General features: G+C 44.9%; 1 protein-coding gene across 1 annotated transcript; it reads right to left on the bottom strand.

Moving 5' to 3' along the window:
- Positions 1–5,785: 5,785 nt before the first annotated feature.
- Positions 5,786–17,416, bottom strand: UPK1B (uroplakin 1B). Its single transcript, XM_041410938.1, has 8 exons — positions 17,353–17,416; positions 12,098–12,185; positions 11,372–11,572; positions 9,808–9,882; positions 8,975–9,085; positions 8,511–8,690; positions 7,651–7,734; positions 5,786–7,026 (listed from the first exon to the last, which is right to left on the bottom strand). Exons 2-8 carry the CDS (start codon positions 12,164–12,166, stop codon positions 6,976–6,978), a joined length of 771 nt encoding a protein of 256 aa, XP_041266872.1. The 5' UTR covers positions 12,167–12,185; positions 17,353–17,416; the 3' UTR covers positions 5,786–6,975.
- Between the last annotated feature and the right edge of the window lie 1,362 nt (positions 17,417–18,778).

Below are 18,778 nucleotides of genomic sequence, written 5' to 3' on the forward strand. Positions count from 1 at the left end.
GATCTGTGCCCTAGTGATGTGTGGAACATCTCTTTTATTTCTGGATTTGGTTTATGAATACAGTGCAAATGCTTTTGCCGTCCTCTGACATGGAGTTTGAGCCCTTCTTTTATTTTGTGAGTGGCCTGGGCACTGATCTGTGTTTGTGTGGGCTTTGCTGGTGGGGACTGAAGGTTAGGTCCTGACCACACACTTTTCTGATTGGAGGGTTTGGGAGCTGCAGTTGCTCTGCAGCTCTGAAAATGAAGTGAGGGCTTGGAGATTTCTGTAGAATTACTGGTATCTGAAATGCTTTAAAATTTTTAAGGGTAAAATAATCTTTTCTTTTACCATTGCTAGTTCTACCAGGCTGAAGTTTCAGTGATGTGCAAGCATGTCCTCCTATTTAGCACATCTCCAGCAGAATTCTGCCTTGCCTGTGATAATGCAGAGCAACGCAGAGTAGAGTATGAAAAAACTTTGTGATCCCAGTTCTTGTACAGCAGAAGCCAGGCTGGAACAGGAGAAGTTACAATGAAGGCTCCTGGTGCATCATGTATGCACTTCTGTTGATTTGTAAAGGACAAGCAAGAACTTAAACAAATTATTAATTTAGTTCCTTGGCTCTCGTTGAGCCAATCTCGGAGTTGTATCATGGAAGTGAATATTGTTATTATGTGTCCCTTATTCCATCCTGGGATCAAAGTTAGGAAAAAAAAAAAAAGAGGGGTGTTTTGTGCTTGTAGCCTCAGTGGATGTGTCTGCAGTGCAGCTTGATCACTGTTCTCTCTGAAAGGCAGATGAATCATCAGGTTAAATGAAATACTTTTTTTCCTACTCAGCAGCTGAACTCAGGGCTTGACTCCCATTCCTACCTCCTTCATTAATTCAGTTTCCCTTTAGGAAAATGCCTGGGGTGTGCTTCCTGCTTACCATGGCAACTGGCATACAAATTGAGAGAGAAAACCATGTTTGTTGAACTCTGGAATTGTTGTTAGCCAGAGCCAATTATCAGTGTGCTGCATGAGAACCAGTATTTTCCCATTCTTTGTGCCACAGTCTCGCAATGACTTGGCCATAAGGCAAGGAGAACCTCAGACTGCCCCACAGCATTCCCATGGTTATGAAAATTAGGCCAAAGGGACACTGCAGACCTGCTCCTGCTGCAGTTGGCACTGTGCACCGAATCAGGGTGTTTAAACACATGGAAGTGCTTGAACACTCTTTCAGCCAGTTTCTTTTGCCTGCCTGACTCAGGGCAATACCCTGTGGAAGTTGTATTGGAAGCCACAGCTACAACATTTTGGATACTTTCAGCTAAACCAAAACCAGGATTAAGCAAGTTCCCAACCTGGCTGTTAACCAGGAATCAACCTTACCCAGCACCAAGGAGCATTTGACACCGGTGTCTCGTACATCCCCACTGCAACACAGGAGTCCAGCAGCTCTGGGCAGCAGGACATCCCCCTGGTATCCCACTGGACGGGGCTAAAGGTCAGCTGGCAGCAAAGGGGAGGCAGGCAGTGCAGGAAAGGGAGACTGGCACAAGGCACCACCACCAACAAAAAGAACAGAATCATAACAGCCAAGGTAGGGAAAGGCAGTGAGATTTCTGAGTTCATTTTCCATTTGGACAGGATAAACTATTCAAAGGACGTGCCTCGCCACAAGGGTAAAGGATGAACAGTTTCAGTGTTAAGGATTAGAAATGAATGGGATCTGCAAAGCTCAGATCTGCCCGAGTCCTGATGCCCTCAGAAGTTAGACACAGTGTGAGTGTTAAAACTTGAATGTTTGCCTCACTCCATAATTAAACGTACTTTCATGTCTTATTAGCAAACTGCAGTGTAAGATGAGCTACATTTTGCAAACTTAGAAAACTCCTAGGAATTATGGTTGCATTTTGGGTCCAGATCCATCTTAAAATGGGACCTGTTTTCTTCCACAGCACATCTGCTGCAGAGGGTACATTTCTCAGTCATTTAAATTCCTTATCTGAAAAGACCAGGAATTATTTGAATTCAGTGAGAGGAAATGACTTCAAAAAAAACTTTGTAGCTGCTTAAGAAAGAACCACAAGGCACGTAAACATGGGAACAACCAGAACTGGAGAAAGGAGAATAACACACATGATGATTATTCAACAGAGGAATTTTCTAGATAAGTGAAACCCAAAAAGAAAAAAGAAACCCAGCACCCAATAGCCATGAGATTAAATTGAACCAGTCTGAGGAATATCAGGTAACGTTTTCTTTTCCTCTTCCTTCACACGGATCAGGAAGAAGAAATCAGAGAAAATAGTCCTCACAAACTGCTTTGCTCTTTTTTTTTTTTTTTCTTCATTGTGAGATAATTTACTTTAAATATCAAGGGTCAGACAGTAGAAAAGGACTAGGCTGGTTATTTACAGGGTGACTTGGACTTACAGACTCCAGCCTCTGTGCCAGCCATGGTACCCTGCTAAAGGTGAGCATTGTTTTGGGAAAAATAGAGAAGTCCTGCATTGGCTCACAGTTAGCAACAGCCCTGGGTGGCCAGAGCAGCTCACTGCTTATCGCTTGTCTCTCTTGCAGGGTTTATCTCAACTGGTGATCATGCAAGAACTGCACATGACCTTGCCCGTGATGTAATTTTACCTTGGAAGCAAGTCAGAAACACCTTCACCTTTTTTCCTGTTGAGGATCAACCCTCAGCAGTCATAATCCACTCCTCCCAAAGCAGGATCTCCTAAAGATGCCTGAGATTGCAGGGAGAGCTCTTGCAGGAGGTTCCCAGCATACCACACGTTGCAGGGGATTTCCCCAGTTGCCAAGGAGGGCAGGGCTGCCAAGGGTTGGGAGGAGGAGGATTCATTTAGGAGCTAGTTTTAGGTCATCGGTCCCAATGAACATTTGCTTGGCATGAGTCCCTGTTGCAAGGAATGTGAAAAACTAAGATGCCAGGGCAGTGAGCAGGAAAGGGAATAAATCACCCACGTCAGAAGATACAGAACACCACTGCCAGCCTGGTTCCTAGTTTTCCCACTGAGGTGGGTAGCCAGATGTACGTATGGCACATAATGGCCACTGTATATCGTACATTAACCAGCAAGGTGAAGAAAAACAGGGCCTGAAAGGGTCTGCGCAAAGAGGTCTTGTGCAGAAGAAGTGAGGGGAAAGGAGGAAGGGGTAGGAAAACTTAATGGAAAAATGGGGGTTGAGGCACAAGATACACCATGGCAGCCCCACAATGCCCCATCGCCTGAAGGAACAGACACCTTCAGTACTGCCAGCAACAAACATTCAGCGGTGTGAAAAACACCAGGTTACATTTCTGTGTGCGGGGGAGGGCAGCATGTGGGATTCTTTTTGGATTGGAGGACACAGCACTCCATCAGCTATGAGCAGAGGGCGCTTTCAGCCAGACTTGTTTTCTCAGAGCTGGGAGTATTGCAATAGGTTAATAATCTAAAAATACATTTGGTAACTCCATGGGAGAATAGAAGTGTGCTTTTATTGCCACGAAAGAACTGTGAATATTCACACCTATAGAGAATAAATACACAGAGCAAATCTGCAAACAAACCAAATGACTTTCACCTGCAGCATTTTTTTTCTTCATCCTGTCTTAGCAGGATGTCTTAGTCCAGCAGTTCTCATGCACACATGCATGTTGCCTGCTCTGAAGACCACATACATCCATGCCTTCAGGAAGCAATCCAAACAGCTGAGAATGACCAGGATTTTTTTACAGGTCTCAGCTGACACATAAGCCTGGTCACCACCATTCCTGTCACAGATTCCATTCTTTCCTCACCCTTTCCCTGGCACCCCAGGTAATTTCAGAGGGTGAAGTCAACCTTCAGAAGCACAGCTTTTTCTGATTTTTCAGCAGGATTTTTCATGACCATGATCACATCATTCTGTCATCAGTCCAATCCTCTCCTTCCCCCTTAGTTCAGGCAGATAAACCTGGGTTTTTCTGGATGCCCTGTAGCGTGTTTGGCACTTCTGCACAGATCCACCACTGCCTGGATCTCTTGGTCAGCTTTTATTTTTTTAGTACACAAATCAAAAAGTGCAATGGGAGGAAAAGGCTTAAGAAGCAGAAAGCAAATTTGAAGAACCGAAAATGAATTGACTTGAGCTGCCATTTATGTAATAGGTCAATGGTATAATTTGCAACTGGTTGGAACAGTTAATACTGCAATAGTACAATTTAAGTATTGCCAGTTTCTCTTCTCCTTCAAAATCCTGCAGCATTTTCCTCTATATTAAATGCCTTGCTGTAATCATACCACACTTAGATGGAGCAGAAAGGTCTGAAGCAAAAGACCAGAGGAGGAAAATGATATTTGATCTTCCCTACTTCTGTGGTCCTACAGTTTTCTCCAGGCAGAATGACCAGTGACATCCATATTCACAAGACCTCACTAGCCTCTGGAAGGTCCCACAGCCAGGTGTTTCACCCATTTGCAGAGCTGCTTGAGTTTCAGAAAAAACTCAAGCAAGAGGCCCTTATGCAGGAGGGCAGCTATCCACGACCAAGAGTTATTGGAGGCGTTTGGCTGAGCAAGGACAGTCTCTGTGCCTGCCATGTCCTTCCTGCTCCATTTCTCTCCTGTCTGCTGTTGCAGTTAGCAGGAATTTGCAGTTTCTGGCAAGTAGCAGAGAACCTAGTCATTGCCATTGCTCCCTAACTTTGGCAGATACTGATTCTCTTTAGATTTCTTTACATTTAGGTATTACTGTAGCTTTCAGTAGCATAAACATAAAAACACCCAACCCTACTGATATCTTGTCAAGGTTGACCTAGAACAGAGCTGGATGGAGTTAAAGAATAAAGTAGGTATTTATTAAAAGGCCTCAATGGATCCACCTTGGTAGTACAAGAACCCAGCCAGGGCTACACCCAAGATGAACCAAAATGGTCACAAAAATGGACAACTGGTCACCGGGTCTCACACATTTATAAGTTCTGGTTCATTTGCATATTGGAGTTAATTGTCCAATTATAGTTTTAGGTTGTAAGTCCCATCCTTTCTTTTTTTTTTTTTTTTTTCCTCTCTTCAGTCCACGTTGTTTATGCTCTTGGGCCTGAAATTTGGGTTCGTTGTCCTTGGTCCCAAGCTAGAAAAAGAATTGGTTTGTCTAGCTGTTCTGTGAAGAGAGCTTACCATCCCTTAATATGAAGTTCAGAACTACACACTAAAGCAGTACAGAATCTGAAAAACATAAAAGCTAAAACCTAAAGCATCACTACCACCAAACCTTCCCCTCACCCCCTTGAGAACCAAAATTTAATCACTGACATACACAGTCTGCATGGTCAATCCATGACTCAAGTCTCAAAACAAAAGTGCTGAAGACTAATTTCCTTATGGAATTTCTCAGAGTCCAGAGTTTCCAGGACAGTCACCACATCCCTGAATCAGGGGAGTGGCTGATCCGTGAGGACTGTCAGTTCTGAAGGCACAGTCATACGGAAAACTCCTTCTGTGTTGCAGGGACCCAACCTTTCTTAATCACTTTACCCTTATATCTGCCTCCTCCTCTCCCTCAGCACTCTGGCAAGGAACTATTTGGCTGCTGAGTTTCTGTAGCTGCATCTTGGTGCTTTAGCATCTCTGTTACAGGATGTAAAAGCCTGTCATTGTCCTACCCCACATGTCCCAGACGCAGACCTTTATTATTTTCCCTTCCCACAGACACAATCTTGAACAAGAGAAAAAATTCACTTCCATTTCTTTTTAATTAGTATTTTGGTGAATATACAAAAAACAAATAATCAAGGCAGATGGCAAGCATCAGGACATGAACTAGTACCTCTTTGGAAGAGGCTTCACCTTAAAACACTCTACAGAGGAGCACACTTCTCACAATACATTTAACTATTGAAGCGTTCACTAGGAAAGACACCAGCTCAATCCAGGCCAGAGTAAAGAGCCTTTATTGAACTGAGTGAAAACTGCAAGCACTGATGCAAGGACTGGTTTGGTTCAGTTAGCTCCTTGCTTGCATTTTTTCACAAGAGTTACTCACTGCCATTATTTGCCATTTGTCCTACCTGATCCAGGGATGTGGAAGGGGAATGACACAGCGGGTGTGACCATTTACACACAGGTAGCTAAAGCAAGAAGCACAATAAACCAGGAGCGTGGAACAGCCACATTTGCAAAGGCAACTACAGCACAGAAGCCCCTGTGTTCTGCACAAATTCTAGCCCACAGATGTATGAAATCTTGTGCAAAGTACATAACAACTTTCTTGAAAGAGTTGCTTGCTAGCAAGCCGAGCTTTTCCTGGACTGGCACTTCTGAAGGTAGGAGCACATGCAGTAGTTTCATCAGTGACAGGAGGTAGGATTGCATATAGGCAGCATATTGCTGAGGAGCGAGCTAGCCTTTTATTGGGCTTGACTAGCAAAAGATTTTCTATCTGTGACATGTTTTTATTGCTGACATACTTAAATGCTCAGAGAATTTGCCTTATTCTAAGGCAAGGGTGACAGAGACCAGCAAGAGAAGTTGATCAGTAGAATATAACAGAGAGATCTGCAGTCTTTTCCCTTGCAGCATCTGTTCTTATTGGTCACAGGAGGTTATAGTTTTGCTCCCACAGCCCTTCCTGAAGCATTATCATTTAAATTTGAACTAATTTTAGAGAGACATTTTTCTGGACCAATGTGTATGGACATTTTCTTTTCTGATGTCATCAGAGAACAAACCAGATCACTTCTTTTCTCATCTTATGCTCCAGGATTTCTTGCACAGTGAAAGAAGGATTGTGCTTCAGCCAGGAGGCATTAAGGCTGCAGAACAAGGGGCAAAGCAGGGACAAGAAGATTCTTTCCTGCAGTCATCAGTTCTTTGTGTCAAGTTTTTGGAGGGGCAAAAGTATATATGGGAGAGGTAGTGGGAAAACTTCAAATCCTCCATGGCTTGAGGAGAATGAAGCTGGAGACAAACAAATGCAGTTTCACATGGCTCTTCAGGACAGCACTGAGGACACCAGGCCTTCAGTATTCAATTCCACTCCAGTAGAACATGGTGCCAAGGAGGACACAGAACTGAAATGACAACACTATTAAGTTTCTCTGCCCCCCATTTCCTGCTGTCCACCCCTCCCCAGCCCCATTTAGTCGTACTGGTGGAGAGAGTAAAAGAAATTCTTCAAAAGCAAAGCCTGTTCAGGCAGAGGATCTTAAAGTTTTTTTATCTGCGCAGAATATACGCAGCAAAGAAAGAAGATACGTGCAGCTATAACTATTTGACTGTACCACTCTGCTCACTGGGGATTATCTCTCATGAAGCTGCTGAACCCTGAGTACTGAATACACTCATACAAAATCTTCGAACTACAAACTCAATTATCTATTGTGATGATCCAATACCTTTCACAAAGAAGAATCTGCAAGCTGTGTTTGCTGTGTTGTATTGCTGAGATGCCAGCAGGTCACAGCACACCATGGCAGGTTGGAAAGCCATCTAATTCCTCACCTCTGGAAGCCAGAATGGAGGCGAACTTGTAAATGTAGCCCTTAGTGGAGCAGGCTACAGTCAGATTTGTGATGAATGAATGACGATAATCTATGGACATTTTAAATGCCAGTGCTGTCACCCACCTCCACCCAACTGGGTGTGGCATAGCAAGAAAAGAGAAGAGGAAATAAAGGCAAATATTAAGTACTTACAGTCCAGCAGAGGATGGCAAAACCAAACCAGGCAACACCCCAGGCATGTGCATTCATTGGCCCAGAAATAGCATCGTAACAACCCTGAAAGACAACCAGCAATGACTCAACACCAGCAATGAGCCTGCACTGCAAGGTGACAAACTTATCCACCCCTGAGAGAGACTGAGGTGGCATGGTGGCATGCTCATCTCCTACTGCAAATTGGGTAGCTCAGAGGGTCTCAAAAAACCAAGCCAGAGCTACACTGCTTATTTATAATTTGCAGATAACCTACCTGTTTCTGGCTCCAAATAAAAAGTAGACCCATCTCAAACACTTCAAGGACAACTTGCTGTGCCATCCACTTGTCAAGTACACTTAGATAACCAAATACAGCTGATACAGAACTGACCTCCAGAGTCAAGAAGCATCAAGAAAATTTGGAAGCTTGAATGCCCTCTATAAATGCAAGCTAGTGCAGGAGCTGATGCTCATGACCTAACAACCTCATAAATAGGACACAATGGTCTATTGAAAAGTTCTTCCTTGAGGAGGAGAACTGCTGATTTGCCTACTCATATTGTATACTCTCATCTTTGGGCTAAGTTTGATTTAGCTACTGTCCATCTACGTGCTAGAGATGTTGCCTCTTGTCAGTGGCTTGGGAGATTTCTCTCTCCATCAGGAAAGACTTTATCCTAAAAAAGATTCCTGTCCTGTTCATCAACATGGCCAGGGCTCTACAGGCATTTCTTCTCCTCCAGAAAGCTTTTGGACACCTGTAGCTCACAGTGAAGGAGAAAGGCTATTCATGGGTTTTTTCCCTTTCCAGCAAGGCACTGATGTATGCTAACTGGAAAAAGCAGAGATGACCTTACATTGCTGTTATAGTAGCCAGACACTCCAAGTTTGCAGCCATCAAGGTTGACAGGAAGCCCATTTGCATCCAGGACGCAGCACGTCCGTGGCCAGGGGTAGTCGGCGTCGCTGTGCGTGAGGCGGAAGGCAGACGTGTACTCCTGCCAGTCGGAGGGGCCGTTCACCCCACAGCAGTGGTTCTGCAGGGACAGAGAAGGGAAGGGTCTTTGTGGGCCCAGGTCACAGCCCTGCACATGTCAGGACGCCGGTTAGACATTAATCACAGATTTATGGGGGAGATTTTTGAAGTGCCCGCCTTTGACAGTCTGCCGTCTGATAAACGAGCTAAAGGGGGAGTGTGTCAGAACTTTCTTTAAGGTTCAAGGCAGATGCCATCCTCTTTATTATCCAGCAGCCTCAAGGAGGACTTGAAATTCCAGGCTTGCAGAGCATTTAGTAATTAGTGACTTTTCAGTGTTGTTACCTGACGCATGAGTTCATCCCATGTCTTTGTGATCTCATTGTCACTGTTATTGGCTGGCTCTGACTTCTGATATCTCTCCAGCATTTGCTTCAGGAAGAACTCTGGAGTCAGCTACAGAAAAAAACCCCAAAAACAACAACAGAGAAAAATGCAGAAACTATGTAAATAAGTGGCCATGTAAAGCAAATACAGGGTTATTTGGGGAGGGTTTGTTTTCTTGTTTCAGAGTCCTGCTGGAGAACAGGAATGTTGCTTCTCCTCTGGTTTTACACATGAGAATAAAGAGCAGGATTTGAGGAGCAGGAGCAACAAAGATGAAGATCTCAAGCAGGCACTACTAGATATATATCACAAGAGCTGTGCAGAAGCTATGGATTGCATTTGGTATGTTGGAACTAAAGCATCACAAATAATTTCCCTCCCTATAGTATCTCCAACAATCCATGTAATCTTTCCCTCACTAGTAACGCTGCCTGGGGCAATGCTGAAGATTTGTCTTCTCTGTGTATGATATATTAATCACTTGGTAGCTGAAAGACTAAACACTGTATGGATGATTCAACTAACCCACGCTATTATTTCCTTAACCACAAGGTGTTAAACATTTTAAAATGTTAAAAATAACAAAATTATGTTAGAAAAAACAAAGCTATTTCTTTGATCTGAATAATGATGTTGGAGTTTTTCCTTGTGGGGTTGTCTTCTGCTCAGCAGTAGTCCTGTGAGTTTACACTGTATTACCATATTTACTATGCTGAACAGGGTGACTGTGTGCCCTAGAACTTGTGTTTCCCAGCAAGGTTAAAAGAATACATGAGAAAAGAAATACTCACTGAGTCTTGGTGAGTTGCTGCTGTGATGCACGAAGCCATTTCAAATGCAAAAGTGATCAGCATCAGAATGATGTACTGTGGGAGAAAGAGAGCAGAATTAGTTCTTGGAGAAACAGTTCAGCATTTTTTTCAAGATTAAGCTGGAAACCCTGCTTGATGCAAAGGTGGCCAGGTATCGTATTCCCTCTCACCCAGCCTGAATGTTCTCATAGCCCTTCCCTGTGCTTGTTCCAATTTGCAATCTGCTTTCTTGAAGGTGAATGACTGGGATTGTTCTCCATCTCACAGACAAGATTTCATCAGAACCTCATGGCATTAAGACTACCCTGCCTCCACGGAAAATACTTTGTCCTTTTCTTTGTTGCATCTCACTGGCAACCTATGTTCATGTCATGTGTCCTCCTTTCACTTCCACTTGCCAGCTCTAAGCTTTTCAGCAGGAAGCTGTTCACTCCTAGCAGGAGAGATTGTACTTTGGGGAAAGGGAAGGTGCAGCTTAGGGCATCATTCAGATCCCTCTGATTTTTCATCATCAGATTTCCTGAACACTCCTATATTGTGAGCAAAGATCCCTCATGAAAACAGATTACAAGGCTCGCCTCTCACAATCTCCTTCACTCTTTTGTTTCCCTTTCCACCATAATCCCTTTGACAGTTTCCATATTTTCTTTGGAGTTCTCATGGATCTGTTCCTCCTCCCACATTTTATAATGTTCTTCTCTGATTTAAAGCATTTTTTTCCTACTTATGCCAGCTTCTGTCCCTTGTACCCTCTCATACATCCTTGGCTTTCAGCCAAGACACCAAAATTCAGAGTTAAGGGAATTCTGTTTCCTCAGCTGTTTTCTGGCATATTCCCTGGCTCAGGAGTTCCAGTCTCTGAGTGCCTCTTGTCTAAAACAGACACCCTGCAACCCCAGAGTAATCCACAAGAGAGCTCATTTCAGAGTTTTCATCTCTACCCTTCATTAATGCAAACACCAATTAAGTTTTGCCAATGCCATACTAAACGACTAAGGAAGACATCGTACAGAGATTTGTCTACATCTTAACATTATCTTTGGCTTATCCAAAGCTCTGTCCCCACCCCTGTAATTTCTGCCTGCCTGCTGATGTCTTATGTTCTTCATTGCACCCATATTTGGTATCCTGACACTTACTAATGCCATGTACAGAAGTCATTACTTATCAGCTCCTAAACTGAATAGCGTATGACAGCTGAAAAGGGGTGGGGAGAAAAAAGGATCTAAACCACATCCCAGCTATATGTGATTGCACAAGTGCTCCCACATTGCTTCAGGGCAAGGTCAGGGTCAAACCAGTCAAACCTTCACTGTGGCTATCTCCATTTATTCCCTCAGCCTGGTTCGGGAGCTTCTTGGGCATGAGTCTTCACAGGAGTCACCTTCTGGGACATCACAGCCATGATCAAGAGGAACCTTTGGCTCTTTATCAGTATCAAAGTTGTCTTTGCTCACTGGTTGTTTCCCAAGGTGACCAGGGACACCAAGGCAGCATTTGTCCAGTTTGGCAGCAATAGGAAGGTAAATTTTGCTACACTTACCACCAACAGCAAGGTCCTGCTGGCCTTAATGACTCCAATGATACCAAGGATAGACAGGGCAAAGAGTGCAAGGCCAACAAAGATGCCAATCCAGGCAGCAGCGTAGATGTCACTGTTTTCTGTGGCTTTCAGCAGAGGGGAGGGACCATGGGGGTTAGACACAACGTAGATACACTCTGCTGTCAGGGCAATGCCACACATCTGGGAAGCACAAGAAACCCATTAGTTCAAGGTTCCCCAAAGAAATAGCAAAGACAGAAACAGGTGTAGAGTGCTTTCCTTTAATTCAGTTTCCTGCCAAGTGAGGGGCTACACAACTCCCTCTGCCCAGCTCTACAATCTCTTGTATTGGGACTTCACAGAACAATTGCAGGCAAATCTCACCCAGCCTTGATCTGAGAGGTCAGGCCTAGGACTTGAGGATGTTAAGAATTAACAGAACCATTCCATCACTATATGGAGGGAGGTGGCTGGAAAAATGTTGGTCTGCTCCTGCTGATAGTTCTAAGGCTTTTCCTCGGCAAACATCTTGGTATTGTGGATATCTGCCCCTGCTGTCCCTTTCCCACCCAACTGATCATCTAGGACAGCTCTCCTTATCCTCTTCTCTCATGCTTTACTGGACCGTGTATGTGTGGACTTCACAAATGAAGAGGGAGAATTGCTGTTTTAAGAAGTGTCATACTGGAAGAAAGCCTCCACCCATACTTGTTCCACTTCACTTACCCCAATGACCACATTCCCAAAGACTAACAGACCCTGCAAGATGTGTACGCAATCATCACTTTTTGCCATCTTTAATTCTTCATGCAACCTAGAAAACAACAAATACAGTCTTCAATTAAGTCATCGGTACAACGTGCTTCACTCAGAAACAAAAATTATCCATGAGAAGGGTAGACAGAACTTGCCAGCCTATCTGTACGCCTCCCATCCCTTGCTTTATAGTAGTTGCAGAGGAGACCTCCCCAGGTGTTGATCTGCTAACTCAAACTCTCCCTGATACTTGAGCTACAGAAGAGTGAGACCACTTTGGGGACAGCTGGTGTCTTCAGCTCCCTTTTGATGAGGATTTTGATCCTCACAACAGCACTCACAACAACCTCTGCTCATGGTGTGTCATTTCTATCTGGCCAGAAACACCAAATACATCTGGACAGAGAGAAAACAAGTTCAGCACCCTCACCTCACCCCCATTCCCAAGAAGCCAGCGTTATTCCAGGGGATGTTATCCTGGGCCATTTTGACCAGCACCACCTTGGGACTGAACTGGTAACCACCATGCTCTGGCTGTATCCCACACACACCCACAGCACAGGGCTTTGCTACGAGCAGCCCCATCTCCCACCTGTGCTGGGAATGGGAGCTGACTCCCCCAAGCCAGGTGTGAAGGAGGAAGAGAAGGAGGGAGGGGCAGCTCAGGTTGCAGCTGATTCATGGGAGCCAAGACCAAATAGCATTCCTACTGAATTCCTGAGAGTGCTTACATCCTGCAGTCTAGAGTCAGGTGCCCTGCATCAAACTCATCCCCTTCCAGAGAGAGCAGCATACAGGTATCAGTCAGAGGTGTGAGACCTCTTGGAGAAAGAAGCTCAGACACCAGATCCCACCAAGTTTTTCTTTCAAAGGGTTGGAGCATGTGTGCATGGAGAGGATAAGGGGAAAAAAACCCAACCCTGAGACAACTGCATTTACCAGGTGGTTAAGAAAATATAAACCAGGAAAGAAAGTCTGCAGTGAGCCCAGCTTGAGCAGACAACAGCAAAAACTGCTTGAATTTCCTTCTTCTGCCTGAGTACTTGCATGTACCTCTCTTTTGCTGGGGCCACTGACTTCCTGATTCTTCAAAGAAGATGTTGGGAAATATGAGCAGGGAAATCTGTCAGCAAAGGGCAGCTTTCTGAGGAACAGAGCATTGTGAGACCTCTCTAACAATGTCACCTCCCACCTCCTCAGCAGCTGCCCTTTTTGGGGTATGCAGGAGTTCCTACAGTGACAGATGAAAACCAAGCACTTCCTATCACTCTTTCTGCAGTGGTTTGAGGGTTAGGCCTGCAGACATCCCCAGTGCTCTCATCATTATATTGGCAGTGCCTAACTATTTTTGTATGAAAGCATGTGAAGGAATTTTTTAATAGCATGTATTTTTTAATGTAGCCATTATTGTTAAGTTGAGAAGACATTTTTAGTCCCAGCCAGGTGTTTGGAGACCAGAACCAGTACACATGAAAATGTATAGCTTTGTATTTGAAAATGGCAGGCTTGTGAGGTCAACCTGGATCTCTGTCCCTGCCAAACTTCCTGACAAGCCAGGGTGTCCAGGGGCTGTCTTGCAGGTCAAATCTGAGTCTGAACAATGCTCAGCCATGTGCTCTGTAACACAACACTGCAGAGTCTGCCAAACCTAAGATGAATCCTGGTTTCCCACTCATCTGAGAGCTGGAGAGACCACTGCCTGGCTCATGGACCTGTGTGCTGCAAACTCCAGAGATGTTAAAAAACCCTTTAGTTATCTAAGGGACATCGCAAGCCAGGCAGCAATCCAAAAAGCAAGGAACTCTTTCTTGCCTGAACACAGGCACTTGAACTCTGACTGCAACATGGAAAGTGGGTCTGCTCCAGTTGCATTGTATAAAGCAAGGCTGAACGTGTTACCCTGATCAGTGTAACAACAGCACTGACACCTTGTACATGGGCTGTCCATCCAGCCCAAGCTCTTCCCACAAGCTGGCTTTCTTCTCCTCCTTGGCAGGCAGAACCTGGCTCACTCCTGTCTCCCCTTGGGCAGGTATTATTGCAGTTACATTAGCTGGAGAAAGCAAGCCTCTTCTCTTGGGGTGAGCCCACCTCCAGTGCGCTACTGTGGTTGTGAGGAAAGCTGGACAGTCACCACCACAGGTATCAGCTGGAAAATGGTAAGTTTCCAGACAGCCTAAGGATTAACTAAGCTCAATGGGATTGCAGCACACGGGGAAGCAGAGAGTCCACAAACAGGAAAAGGGAAGGAAAAAAGGATATACTCTAGACCTAAAAACCCCCACTCTTGCCATATTTCTATGAATTATCCCTCTGCCTCCAAGTGATTGGTGCCAAAAGAGTTCATTTCTTGGTGTCCCCTTGTCTGACCTCCCTTGCAGGTGGTCCAGTATTACTGTCAGCAATGAGAGAGCAGGCAGGTGCTCCAAGGCCATGACAACAGCTGGCCAGCTGGAGAGCCAATCCTCCAACATGTCCCAGAGGAGAAGCTGTGGGAGATCGGGAGCTTTCCACTGCTTCTCATGCCTCGGAGGTGAGCTGCTGTGTTTAGCAAGAGTGGGTTGCACAGCACTGGGCACAGGTGCACAACTACAGAGGCACGAGGCAAAACTTGGCTGGTGTGCCCGAAGCAGGCTGTGCACAGAGGTGACTCACAGGCACCCGTGGGTGTGACAGTGGTGGGCAGCCTTCCTCCCAACCCCCAGAGACACAGCTGCCAGCAGCTTCTGCCTGCAGACACAAATGCATTTGGAGGTAGAGGAGCCTTCTTCTTGGGCTTGTTAAAATTAGTTTTATGACCCAAATGCATTTTCCTGGGGCTTCAAGGAAACCCCTGAGGACACTAGAGCTTCAGCTGCAACCTTTCTCCAAAACTTCCACTAAGAAGGCAGCCCGGTCCTGGAATTTCAACCTTGACCTGGTGTTCCTCAGCACATCCTAGAAACCATGCAATTTAGGTGTGACCTAAGTCTGAGGTATTCAATTATCACTACCACAGACTTTGCTCCATGCTCTAAGCAGCTTTGGAAAGGTGTTTGTTGCTCTTGTTGTACCAAAAACCCCTGTGTCCCTCCTGAGGCACATTCTTCTTACTCTTCCTGACACTCTGGTTACAAGCAGTACAAGTAGTTGTAACTTCTCCCCTCTCCTCTCCCCTCACACCCCCAAAACACTCCTTACACTCATGGGGGTCTAGCTGAGTCTGCCAGAGCCCAGGAGAAGTGGTAGCCTTCCCTCCCCCTGGTACCCCACAAGGTGCAGACAATCTATTATTTCCATGCCCGTGAAACTTTCTTGACCTCCCCTCACCTCCTTTACTCTCAGTACCTCTGAGATATCCTCAGCACAACTGTGGGAGATGAAAAGGAAGATGCTTTCTGCAGAGACTGGCTTCTGCCCTTGTGTTTTAGGTGATAACCTCATGCAGGCTTTGAAAGGACACTCTTCTGGCAACAATTCCTGGATTCAAATGGAATTTGGAGTCTGTTGTGCACCACTCACACACATGGTGCTGATCAATCTTTTGAAACCTCCACACCCTGTTTCTATAGGCTGGGACAGTATTTCAGTGACCTTACAGATGAATTCCCCCTTCTTAGCCTAGCTCTACTCCATCTCTAGCCAAAAAAGCCAATGGATAAGAATTCATTTGACATTGCCCAACACAGAACCAGGTGGCATTTTGATTGCCCTGTGTTTTGTGCTAGTTGTCAAGCACTGCGACAAAGGGACATCCCAAAACATCATTGGCTTTATACTCTTTTCCTGGAGGTTCCCCATCATGGTGGTGGGGCTTGCAGGGGCTTCACATCGCCCCTTGCTACCTCCCTTTCCCTCAGCGTCCCTGCTCAGGGCGTTGCATTCTCATGCCCTGGTGCAAGGAGGCAGAGACAAAGGATGCATTTGTTTTATGACTCATGGGCTCTGCCCGCCTTGGCTGAAGGGCTCTGCACCACTCGAGCGCAGCTGAGCAAACCCGGCTGCTCCGCAGCACAATCCTGGTCCCTGCCCGCACAGCCCTGCGGGGCAGAAGCCTGGGCACCACCCCTCCTGTCCAAGCCCAGCTGGAGAGCATGTCTCTACAGGCAGGAGCAAGATGCCCGGGCTAGCCCTGGGGTGTGATGGAGGGAAGTCATCCAGGTGGAACTGCTGCCGGAGGGGATGTGCCAAGGCCACTGCCAGTGCCAAGGGAAGCCTCTGGGAGCCCCAGACCTGCCCACACTCAGACCTCCTGTGGACCCTGATGCATCAGCAATAAACTTACTTTTGGGGTTTTTTAAAATTGGTTATGATGGAAAATTTGTCCCCTAAGGGGCTTAAAAAGAAGGTATTTTCCAAGTGCTTGGGACACCTTGAGAATGACACAGTTTTTAAGAGGAAGTAATTTAATACGTTAATGATGAATTGCTTGAACTCCACTGTAAGAAGCTGAATGCTTTACAAATGTCAGTTCATCATTTGTTTACTCATTTCAAAGCAAACATCTCCAGTGGACACAAACTCACACACTCCTCCTGCCCTGCTGGACTCTCCCCAGTGCTCCACCTCTGACAGAAAACTTCTTGTGTGCTAGGAGTCAACCATACTCAGACATGGAAGAGGCAGACAATTATTTTGTGCTACCAGAGGAGAAAAATAAAGCAAAAACATAGCTCAGCATCAAGCAGGGGTCACAGACTAATTAAGTTTCCTTTCGAAGAGATTGCTATGAAATGAAGCCTGTGTGAACAGTGGTGTGGCTGGTAAATCATCATCAAGCATAATTACCTCGTAAGTAGAGCTGGGAGGTACGTTTTTCCTCTCTCCTTTATTAATTCAGCACAGCCAAAACAAGCAGGTTTTTTTAACTTTCCTATTTTCACAAGTGAGGGGGAACTACAAGATTCATCTTCCTCTACAAAAATTTTTCCTTTTTTTTTCTTTTAACACTCAGATTTACAACAGATTTAATTTTTCCATTCCCTTCTCCCCAGTCTTTAGGAGAAAAAATATGAAACAAATTAAAATAGCCATAGAGAAGACACAGCCTGAGGTAAGAAAAATGAAATACTTAATAATTTCATGCAGTTAACCTTAGCCAGGTACCAGACTCCCACATACCAAACACAGTCCAGGGACTAAAATAAAAAAAACATTGAACATAAGACCTGTCTTTTCTCTTAATAGACACTTCTGGCTCACATGCCTCTTTAAGAGGAAGACCATGACCAAAGCAAGGCACTCACCGCTCTCTTCTCGTGATGCTTCTCAGCAGAAATCCCAACCCACCTGCAAAGCTGAAAAGGCCCCTTTCTCCCACCTCCGCTGCTCTTTAAAGAGCCCAGTTTGCTGAAGAGCGTGCTGTGTGATTGGTGGGGTGCCCATCACATGAGGAAAACTTTTTTTTTCTAGCCAAACCTGTTCCCCGGTCCTCCTGGAACCAAAGGGTGTCTCTGTGATTCTTAGATCATATCGGAATGCTGTTGTGCTGAAAACACAAAGCTTTAAAGAATTTCTATTATTATACTCTCAAAAGGGTGGATGAGTGAGTCACTCATATGAGGCACTTGAACTTTAAAGAGTATGGGCAAGTTGGAAGGACGTAAATATACGAGGATTGCTGGATCACTGTTTGAATATAGGTATAAAAAGAATGCACTGAACAGAAAAATAAAGCAAATTAATTTTAATGTTTTCATTTAATTATGTAGCATGGGAAAGATCCAGTTGTTTGGGTTGGATCCATTTTCGTTTCATTCAGCTTGGGATTTTTTTTGGAAACAGAAGTGTAAGTGTTGGCTACTCTGCAGGACACTGTGGATGACATGAAAAGTGGGGAGAATATTTCATTTCCTTGGGCACTCTGGATTTTTCATGTAGTCAGTCCTATTAAGACATAGCAAAATCAATAACAGATATATGTATTAATTGGCCTGTGATGAACTGAGAACAGCTAAGGCTGAGGAGCACAAGAATGTGAAAAAAAGGAATGTCTCTCACCTTCCCCTCTCACCGTCATTCCAGCACAAGTTTGCCAAAAGTCAAGATTCACATTACTGGTGCCTTGAACATGTCTCTGGCAAAAGCACAGGTGGTTGTACTTGTAGTTCTTTATCTGCTGATGCAAAAACCAGCCAAATAAATAACAGGCTTGGGAAGGGTAATGGGAGTTCCATGATGTTAGAGCTCAACACAAGTCAAAAAGCAAGAACAAAAATAACCTGTATATGTCCTATCTGTGGCCATCCTGGCAAATATTTTGTGTGAAATTAGTGAGCAATGGTTCTAAAGTCTTATGGATGCTTGGTACTTGTAGACAACTGAAGAGAGATGCTGCTCTCCCATGAGGTCTGTGTGAGATTTAACTCTGAACAAAGGACAGTACTTTTGGCATTTCCAGTTCCATGAGGCACCACAGCCATAAGCAAAAGGAGACACAGCCATTGTAGCCAGCCTGATCTAGTAGAAAGGGACATGAACATAGTCCCTCGGGTCCTCAAGAATACAGATGCAGATTTGTCTAGACTTAAATGACTCAGACCTCTTTGCCCACTAATTTTGCTCCCTACAACCCATGCTTTCTATTTTGATGCAGTTGCTGCGCCATATTTTGGCAATGCTGGTGGGACCAGGTGTTTCACACCAGCTGGTGTCCTGGGCTCTAGGAAGGCA

This window comes from Onychostruthus taczanowskii, unplaced genomic scaffold (genome assembly GCF_017590055.1).
Source record: "Onychostruthus taczanowskii isolate IOZ18803 unplaced genomic scaffold, ASM1759005v1 scaffold34, whole genome shotgun sequence".
NCBI classification, from domain to species: Eukaryota; Metazoa; Chordata; class Aves; order Passeriformes; family Passeridae; genus Onychostruthus; species Onychostruthus taczanowskii.

What these genes read in the sequence shown, in the direction of transcription:
- UPK1B (XM_041410938.1), bottom strand. Translation starts at nt 12,166, where the DNA reads ATGGCAAAAAGTGATGATTGCGTACACATCTTGCAGGGTCTGTTAGTC. An exon ending in TTGGGAATGTGGTCATTGGG is followed by an intron (nt 11,573 to 12,097) that starts GTAAGTGAAGTG and finishes TGTGCTTCCCAG; the next exon opens with ATGTGTGGCATTGCCCTGAC. An exon ending in GGGATGAACTCATGCGTCAG is followed by an intron (nt 8,691 to 8,974) that starts GTAACAACACTG and finishes CTGTCCCTGCAG; the next exon opens with AACCACTGCTGTGGGGTGAA.